General features: G+C 36.0%; 1 protein-coding gene across 6 annotated transcripts in view; it reads right to left on the reverse strand.

The window, feature by feature from the left end:
* The window catches only part of ptprh (protein tyrosine phosphatase receptor type H), a 57,974-nt gene extending 53,931 nt beyond the window's left edge, over positions 1-4,043 (reverse strand). For 3 of the 6 annotated variants that reach the window (XM_034119936.1, XM_034119932.1, XM_034119931.1), the window contains exons 1-3: positions 3,566-4,042; positions 2,772-2,823; positions 2,278-2,532 (exon numbers count right to left, since the gene is read on the reverse strand). In XM_034119936.1, the coding sequence (XP_033975827.1) occupies positions 2,278-2,532; positions 2,772-2,823; positions 3,566-3,634 (376 nt within the window). In that variant the 5' untranslated portion in view covers positions 3,635-4,042. Of the gene's footprint in view, positions 1-2,277; positions 2,533-2,771; positions 2,824-3,565 lie in introns of all 6 variants that reach the window. The other 3 variants (XM_034119933.1, XM_034119934.1, XM_034119937.1) reach the window with 3 other exon arrangements.
* Between the last annotated feature and the right edge of the window lie 5,546 nt (positions 4,044-9,589).

The following is a 9,589-nucleotide window of genomic DNA, read 5'->3' on the forward strand; positions in this document are numbered from 1 at the left end:
ACAATTCATAAAATATAGAACTTCAGAAGCAGAAAATAAATATAAAAGATATAAGAATAAATTAACCCATATTCTACGGATATGTAAAAAAGAATACTATAATAAAATATTAGAGAATAATAAGAATAATATGAAAGGTTTATGGAAAGTATTAAATAGTGTCATTAGAAATGGAGCAAAAAGTTCAGGTTACCCTGAGTTTTTTGTGGACAAAAATAATGTTATTAATAATACAGATGATGTGGTTAATGGTTTTAATGAATTCTTTGTAAATGTGGGGCCAGATCTGGCAGAAAAAATTAAAACCGTAGAAACAACTAAAGGGGAAGATACGGACCTCTGGAATGAAAATAATAGCTCTTTCTTCCTCACACCAGTCGAAGAAAAAGAAATCATAGATACTGTGCGAAAATGTAAAAGCAAATCCTCGACCGATTGGAATAATATTGATATGATTATAGTAAAAGACATTATTGAAGAAATTGCAGAACCATTGACTCATCTCTTTAACTTGTCTTTTCAATCTGGTAAATTCCCAAATAAAATGAAAATAGCAAAAGTTATACCATTATATAAAACTGGGGATAAACACCATTACACAAATTACAGACCTGTTTCATTGCTCTCTCAGTTTTCCAAGATCCTTGAAAAGCTTTTTACAAAAAGACTTGACAATTTCATGGAAACACATCAGCTTTTGGACGACAGTCAATATGGATTCAGGAAAGATAGATCAACATCTATGGCACTAATGGAATTAAGTGAGGAAATAGCAAACTGCATGGACAATAAAAAACAAGCAGTGGGAATATTTATAGACTTACAAAAAGCATTTGACACCATAGATCACAATATTTTACTGACAAAACTGGAACGGTATGGCATCAGAGGGGTGGGATTAGACTGGGTGAGAGATTATTTAAGCAACAGACAACAATTTGTTGAAATTGGTGAACATAAATCAGAATACATGAACATAACTTGTGGAGTACCTCAGGGGTCCGTGTTGGGTCCAAAGCTGTTCATAATATACATCAATGACATTTGCAGAGTATCAAATATATTGAAATTTATTTTATTTGCAGATGACACTAATATTTTTTGTTCCGGTGACAATTTGAAAGAGCTAATGGAGGTAATAACAGCAGAAATGATTAAAGTAAAACATTGGTTTGACACAAACAAATTATCATTAAATATAAGCAAAACAAAGATTATGTTATTTGGAAAACATAAAACAAATCCACAGGTGCAATTAATACTAGACAACATAAACATAGAAAGAGTATATGAAATTAAGTTCCTTGGTGTGGTTTTAGACCACAAAATCAGCTGGAAACCTCATATCACTCATGTCAAAGCAAAACTGGCTAAGACTATCGCAATATTGGGAAAAGCCACACACATTCTGGACTACAACTCATTGTATACTCTATATAACACACTAATATTGCCATATCTGATTTACTGTGTGGAGATTTGGGGAAACACGTACAAAACCAACCTACAGCCGTTATGCACATTACAAAAAAGGGCTATAAGAGTTATCAATAATGTTGGATATCTTGAACACACTAATGTATTATTTTTGAAGTCACACATATTGAAGTTCACTGATCTGGTTAAATTTAAAACGGCACAAATCATGTACAGAGCAAGACATAATCTACTTCCTAGGAATTTAAAAACATTGTTCATAGACCGAGAGGGTGGGTATCATTTGAGAGGAAATCTATATTTTAAACAACTCAAGGTCAGAACAACTCTGAGAAGTATGAGTATAACAATCTGTGGGGTGATTTTATGGAATGGTTTGGAGCAGGAGTTAAAACAAAGCACAAGCATAATTCAGTTTAAAAGGATGTACAGAAACACTTTTTTGGAAAACTATGAGAATGAAGAGAGGTGATTGAAGATGAGAAATTATTGTATATGTATGTATAACATTTTGTAAATGTAAGTAGGAATAACTTGCACAATGACTTAAAGGACAATCATTGATCAAGTAAGGGGTGGGAATTAATAAGCATTTGCTTCATCCTACTCCCTTTCGGACACATATGATTTATTTTTTATTATTATTATTATTATTATTAATATGAAGATTTTTTGTTGTTGAATATATAAATATTATCGTGAATGTGGATAAATACTGTATTTCAACAATACGGTATTCTGTTTTTTTCACATTTGTTATTTTTTATTTGTTATTTTTAATCTGTTCGAAATAAAGATTGAAATGAAATAATTGCCTGTATCAGAGGGAAATCATCTTACCTGTGACTGCAGGGAGGTTTACTCCAGTGCTTTTGGCATATTCAAACACAGTGAAGAGCTGGAAGTTGTATTTAGTTCCACTTGTGAGATCTGGGATTGTATGTTTCACTTCAGGATCAGCTGATGCAATGACATTAATCTCCGTTCCATTGAACACAAGTGTATAGTTGAAGGTTGCATGCACATTTTTCCACCCCAGAGTTATACTGGTCTCTGTTTGTGTAACTGTTTGGAAACCTTCTGCATTACGGGGAGCTGGGATGTAAAGATCATTTTAATAGTTGTTAATATAAGTATATATATTGTCATGTCTCTCTGCAGCTAAATATACGAAAGTGTGTGAAAATTATTATTACATTTACATAAATACACGATTATTTGAAGAAGAAGAATTCAGTGTGAGACAAAATGACATTATAATGGGCCTTCATACAAGTCTGCACTATAATACAAGTAAATACAGACAGAGATAAAGGGCAGGGGCTCAAACTCACGATTCTCTGTTGTTGTAAGGATTGTTGATGAAGTGGTCGTCTCAGTGATGCCCTAAAAACAAAAAAGGAACCGTTGGAAAACAGTGAGAATAGACTAACCCGCAAAAAGTATAATTTCATACAGTCCAACATTTCCAGAAGTGTTTAACTGATTCATAGCAGAGATAACTCTAATGCAATATGTGAGTATCCCAAAGCAATTACATTTCTGCGGATATAATCTATATGATATTGTTACATGAACAATGGTGAACGGCAGTGTGCAAGAAGGTTAAAATACACTCCTTGTCAACAATCTTTCCTTCATCACATACATCTATTACATGAAACTTCAGGAAATGTAAAGAACCATTTAAGATCTTTAAATTTAAATTATGGCCAGAAAATGGTTGTAGGATTTTACTTGTTGGATGCGACCACAAATATATGCTACTTAAAAAGATGGCAAATGATTAATTCACTGCTTGGTACAAATAATAACAAGCAAATCCGGATCTACATTCTCAACTATATTATAACATTCAAAATTATAAGTATTCTTATAAATACAGACAATAATACAAGAGATTATCAAGTTACATTTCTTTGTCTGAAATATATAATAAATAAGATACAATTTGTTTTATGATTTAAGTTATTTCCTCATTTATCTTTTTTCTCTAAGGAAGTCAGTAAAAAACGATTACTGCATCCAAGACAAAATAACATTTCCTTTGTTGAGGGTACCTATTCTTTGAAATAGGTGAACCATGTGATCACTGTCAGAACATAAACATTTAAAAAAAGGCACTTACCCAAAGCAGACTCAGGAAGAGACACAGCAGAAAGTGGTCCGAGGTGATTTTGAAAGATAAAGTCTTCATCGTAATCACGGTTCATTAAGCTACACACATGCTATGAACCTGTACAATTCCTTTGTTGTCCCAAGACCAACTTCAAGTTTCTATTTTCAGTACTGCCACGGGTGTGTTGACAAAAACAACACTTGAGGTTGCCGAAGAATTTCTTCGTTGCTTGTGTTATGACCGGCTCGTAGGCGACAAAGGAAAGAGAGAGAGAGACGTTCAAGGGTTTCCAAAAACCACGGCACATCTATTGTGGCAACACCAAAAACACACAAAGAATGAGAGGATGGGCGAGGGGAAAGGATCCCGGCGAGAGTTTCCCCACAGCAGTCTTGGAGAGAGTCGTGAAGGCCCCGTGACTCCGGGCAGCTGGGCTTAAGTAGCACCTGGGGCTGCGGCCAGGTGTCCCCAGTTAATTGGTCTCCTCAGCTCCACCCCATCACAGGACCTGCAACACACCTGCACACAGGCTCTGGGGCCGTCACACTTGGCTGACGCAGTCCAATATTAACTTTATTCCAGTGGTGTTGACTTTTAATTCTTAACCATGTCCTCCTTCTCTAACCTCTGTTCCCCTCTCATATTGGTGAGAGTAAATAGCTGTTTCGCCTTTTTGGCCTTGTACAACCACAGAGACCTTTGCCCCGCCTGCTACATAATAATAATAATAATAATAATAATAATAATAATAATAATACATGAGACTTGTATAGCGCTTTTCTAGAAACTCAAAGACGCTTCCTTATTAACGGTCATAATGTGCTACTTGTCAAAGGTAAGTCAATCAACTACATTTGCCTGTTTTATGTTGCATGTTTATTAGTGGTAATTGCTTTACATCTACTGTTTTTTTGGTACCACTTTACAATAAGACCACCCTTATAAAGGGTTTACGAATAGTTTGTAATTCATTTATTAATTAGGTTGTGAACACTTTATAAATCATTAATACGTTTTGATAAGACATGAGATAAACAGGTCAACTGTGACCGGTTGCTTGCCAAATAGTGAGCCCACATTTATCTGTCCTGCTAAGTCTTATATTGGTTACCTAGCTTACTTCATCTTCTTCATCAGCCAGCATCCTTGGTATCTGTTGTTCACTGAGTTGATTCCCCCCCATCCATCTTGATGTTTCTAGGAATCTCTTTATGACCATTTATGAATGGGTTACTAATATGTATAACTACTGAAAGGGTGCGTTGTTTTTAAGTTTAATAAACATATCCATTTATGAATGAGTTATAACATTCACGCTGACCTAATACACATTTTTCACATGAAATGCAAAGTAAGATGCAACAGAACCAAGCAAAACATTTTCTTCACACATGAAGAAAATTAGGACTCAAAGTAATGACTGTTTAGTATGACTGATACACATATATATTTAAACATAAAAGCTTTTCTCAGACATAAATGAAAGACTTGGTAAGACATAATGTTACTCAGACTGGAAAGGCTCTGTGTATATCCTTGAACAAGCATCCAAGCAGTCCATCAGGGTGAGCAGAGCCAAGCCAAGAGGACCATTCAAGAACCTTGAGGTGTTCCTCCAACAAACTCTCTGTATGGTTTCCTCTCAGTCTACGGACATGTCCTTTGACGGTCGACCAAGCTCTTTCTATATGTTGGGTATGACTGCCGTCTGGGGGTTCACAAACCACCTGCTGTGGTTTATGGTGTAGTGGTTGTACCCCATGTTCAGTGGCGTTTTTATAAGTACAAAAGTGGTGGGGCACAAAAAACATAGATGTCTATATATAAGCTTCTGCAGTGACGTGCAGTGAGGTTCATGGCTGGTGAGGCACTGGCACTGACTCTTCAGGTTTACAAATATTATATTTTGACCTAAACCAAAATATAATATTATTTTCAAAAGCTTTTTTTGTCTGATGCTTCGATTAATTTTAAACAGACAGTTCAACAAAAGGATACCCAAAAAATGTAATTTTATAATTTAAATATTGAATTGTTCTCTCTTAGTAAGATCCCATTTTCAATAAAATTGCGGTCTTACCTTGACTTGAAGATGAAGTCCATTTGCCTATCCTTCTGGACAAAAATTTCTATAACTTTTTTGTAAAAGTCCTCCTTATCTTCTTGTAGTTTCAAAAGTCTATCATAAATCTAATCGATAGATTTATGAATAAAAAATTATAAAAGTAGGGTAGACATGTGGATATTATCCGGCTGAACAAAACGTGCATTTATCTAACAGGTACGTTTCCCACAGATCTTATTTCGAGCTATTTTCTAAAATCCTACAGTATGTAGAAACCTCATTGCTTTTTTGCAGCTTACTTCCTGGTTTTAGGACGCGTCACTGCAGCTCTCTCGTCTCCTCTTCACACAGCACACTTTTCGCGGTACACGTACTTACAGCCAATCAGCTCTGAATGATGTGAGATGACGTATGGTGGGGATGGCAGCTCTGTGCCCCTTTGGTCTTTTTTTTTTTGCCACACACATTACATTGAAAAATACTCTGAGCATGCGCAGTGTAGTTTTTACAGTCACCGTTCACTTTGACAGTGAGTGGGTGGGGCATGGTCAGGTTTTGTCCCACATGGGTCAAAACGGCACTGTAGACACTAATTAGAAGAACACAGACTAAAACAGCAATGTACAGACGAATCAGATGATTAAACATGACCTTAAAATATATTTTATATATTGCATCTCTTTGCATTTTTTGTAATCATTATGTGTAATACTTTCTGCTGACACTAGGTGGGGCTGTGCCCCACCTGCCCCTAATGACCAGTCGCCACTGCCCATGTTACTCAGCACTCTCCTGTATGCCCTCCACTCATCACTAATAATGCTACTTCCTGACTTAACATGCCGTCTAATCAGAGGGGCAAGGTGGCATCTTGATCGTTTCTCCACTAGTTTCAACACTAGTGTCCGCCTTTTGTCTTTAACTCCCATCATTCCGAAGACCCATTTCTTCCTTCTCCAGGTATGTCCAAAGCGTCCAGGTGCATACTAACACAAAAATAAATCACAACATCATCTTAGTTAACAACAAAATGGACACAAATTACAGTAAAAACTGTTGCACATCATGTTTCAAAATGCCACACTTGTTTATTAGGTGCATTGTATAACATCATTTAAGGATAATTATACAGTAATGGTCCATATTTATTTATTTGTATTCTCTTGTACAATAAAGCCCAGTCTATAACTGCCGAACATAGGAACTGGGTACAGTACCTTCTCCCTGTTGCAATGATGGTGAGCATTCGGTCTGTTCAGAGATGAGTGGCAATGGTCGGATCAGAGTAACAGTTCCTTCAGACAATGGGCTCCAGGTCAGCCGGATTCTGATTCCTGTACATTGTTTGGGATCTCTTCCAAGAGTTGGTGGGACAGAAGCTGTATTGGCAAATATCCCTTCTACTGCTATGAGGGTGAGCATTACTTATATTCTATCAAGTACATTGCCTATATCTAAATGCCAAAGTGATTGAAAGCAAACTTAAAGTCAGTGGTGGAATGTGGTGAAGTACATTTACCGATGTATTTTTCCTGTTTGTTTTTAGACCTACAAAAAAAACATGTGAAGATTGTGAGGGTGGAAATGAAGTCAGATCCGTCCTTAAACCTCAATGACGAAGCTGTGTCCAATGCCATTTTGCAGGAAGTACGTTTTTATCTAGTTAGAGCGGAGCACGACTCCTGACTTTTCCTTGTGTTTTTTTTATTTTATTTTTTATATATATCTGTTGTAATTTATTGTCTTTTATTGTGATTGTAGTAATGTGTTTTTATTACATGTACAGCACTTTGGCTCGACCAAAAATCGCTTTTAAATGTGCTTTATAAATAAAACCTGATTTGATTTGATTTGATCTTTACAATGTCATAACAACATCATGACGAGCTTATTTTTTTATAAAGGAGTGTATTTATCTTCTCTTGCTTAAATAGCTCAAACAGAAGTTCCAGGGGCTCGACCTTCAGTGGAGAGTCCAAGATGGGAAGATTTTCCAGGAAAAAGAGAAGAAGAAAACTAATGAAGAAGAGGCTATTGTGAAATGATCTGCAGTTCCAGACAAGACATTACATTTACTCCTGAGCTTCTGTATGGGCACTTTATGCTTCCTTTTGAAAAGTGCTTTCTGATGCATTTGGCAAATAAGAGTTATTTTAAAGGTCCCCTGTTATACTCTTTTTCAACAATGTATTATAGTTCTCAGACATATACAAAACATGTCTCTGAAGTGTTTGGCTCGAAATACCAAACAGATCATTGTAGCATCCCATAATCCCCTCTGTTTCAGCCCTGTTTCAAAAGTGCTGATTATGTATCTGTAGCTTTAAATGCAAATGAGCTGCTGCTGGCCACGCCCCTCTGAAAGATGATTGGTTAAAAAACACAAAAGTGCTCTAGGACAGGGGTTTCAAACTCAAAGCCCCGGGGGCCAAATCCGGCCCGTGACTTCATTTTCTGTGGCCCGCAAGAGCTCTGAAAGAATATAATGTGTTTATTATACGGTTGAATGCCGCTTTACAGAAGTCAGAATGTCCCACAATGCATCTAATTTTGTGACGTGCACACTGAAGAGACTTGCAATTATTTGCCTTAGACTTCTGCTTTTCAGACGTAGTTAATTATGAAGTTATTACCCTATCTGATAATAATCCAATGCAGAGGCAATAATGTAATATGATACATTATTTTATATATGTGACATATTTATAAGGTCTTAAAGCTTTGCACTGGCTTTTAATACTAGTTGAACATAACATTTTTGATATTTGTATGTGTTTTTATATGTTTCTAGTTATTGTGCTTTTTATCTTGTTTTTAATTATTGTTTTATTATTTTACTCCTATTGTGTTATTTTATATTTGTTCCCTGTACAGCACTTTGGTCAACTGAGGTTGTTTTAAATGTGCAATCTAAATAAATAAAGATTGAGACTGAAAGTTACAACCGGCCCTTTGAGTGCAACCATAATGCTAATGTGGCCCGCACGATGAAATTGAGTTTGACACCCCTGGTCAAGGAGGAGATTCAGGCGATAAAGTGGGCGGGTGCAACTTTGATTGGTTAATGGCTAATGGTTGCACAACCCAAAAAACATTGTGACATCCAAAAGTGACCGAAATCTGATTTTAAAATGGATCAGGACAAAAAGAGAGAATATTTTATCCTGATACTTTCTGAATCTCTTAACATAGAGAGGACACATGTGTATGTATAAAAGACATGAAAAAGTAGATTTTGCATAAAAGGTGACCTTTAAAGTAAATGACTCCAAAGGGTGTTAAATAGAATGTGGTGATGATTCATGTTTTATTTTAATTTTAATGTACGAGCATTTAAAACAAGACCGGGAACACCAAAGTAAGGGGGGGGATGAACACAACAGGAGGGTTAAGGCAACAAAAACAAACAGTTCAAACTGTTTTTCTTTATGAATAACTTTATGTTCTCCCGTTATATTGCATTAAAAAGGCTGACAATAGTAATACAGCGAGACAAGCTTGAGTGAAAAGGCAATACTCGATGAAAAATGACAGAGGAATCAGATGTAATCCACATCTGACCTGCAGCACTGCTCGAGACTAAATACCTGCATATGATGTACATAATACAGCTTGTACTGTTATGGTGCTTCCGTAATAATACAGTGGTAAAAACAAAATACAAAACAGATTTAAGGTGGCAGTGAAATATCTGGAGTTTGTTACAGTAGAGTCTTTAACCAACTGAGCGATGAAAGCAAACTGACCTTTATATTTTGTACATTTTGAATGTGTGAAAACATAAAACAAGAGTTATTTCCTGAATATAATACCAGTCAAACAGTAATGCCAACCTGTGGATTTGTTATTTCACCACCTGGCATTCCCAGCACAGCATTACAATCATGTTTTTGTAGAAAAAGTATTATTAAATACATTGAGTTAACACTGAGAAGTCACAGACCTCCGAGATGTTAAAGTGTGTGGTG

The sequence above is a fragment of the Trematomus bernacchii genome, unplaced genomic scaffold, assembly GCF_902827165.1.
Source record: "Trematomus bernacchii unplaced genomic scaffold, fTreBer1.1, whole genome shotgun sequence".
Lineage (NCBI taxonomy): Eukaryota > Metazoa > Chordata > Actinopteri > Perciformes > Nototheniidae > Trematomus > Trematomus bernacchii.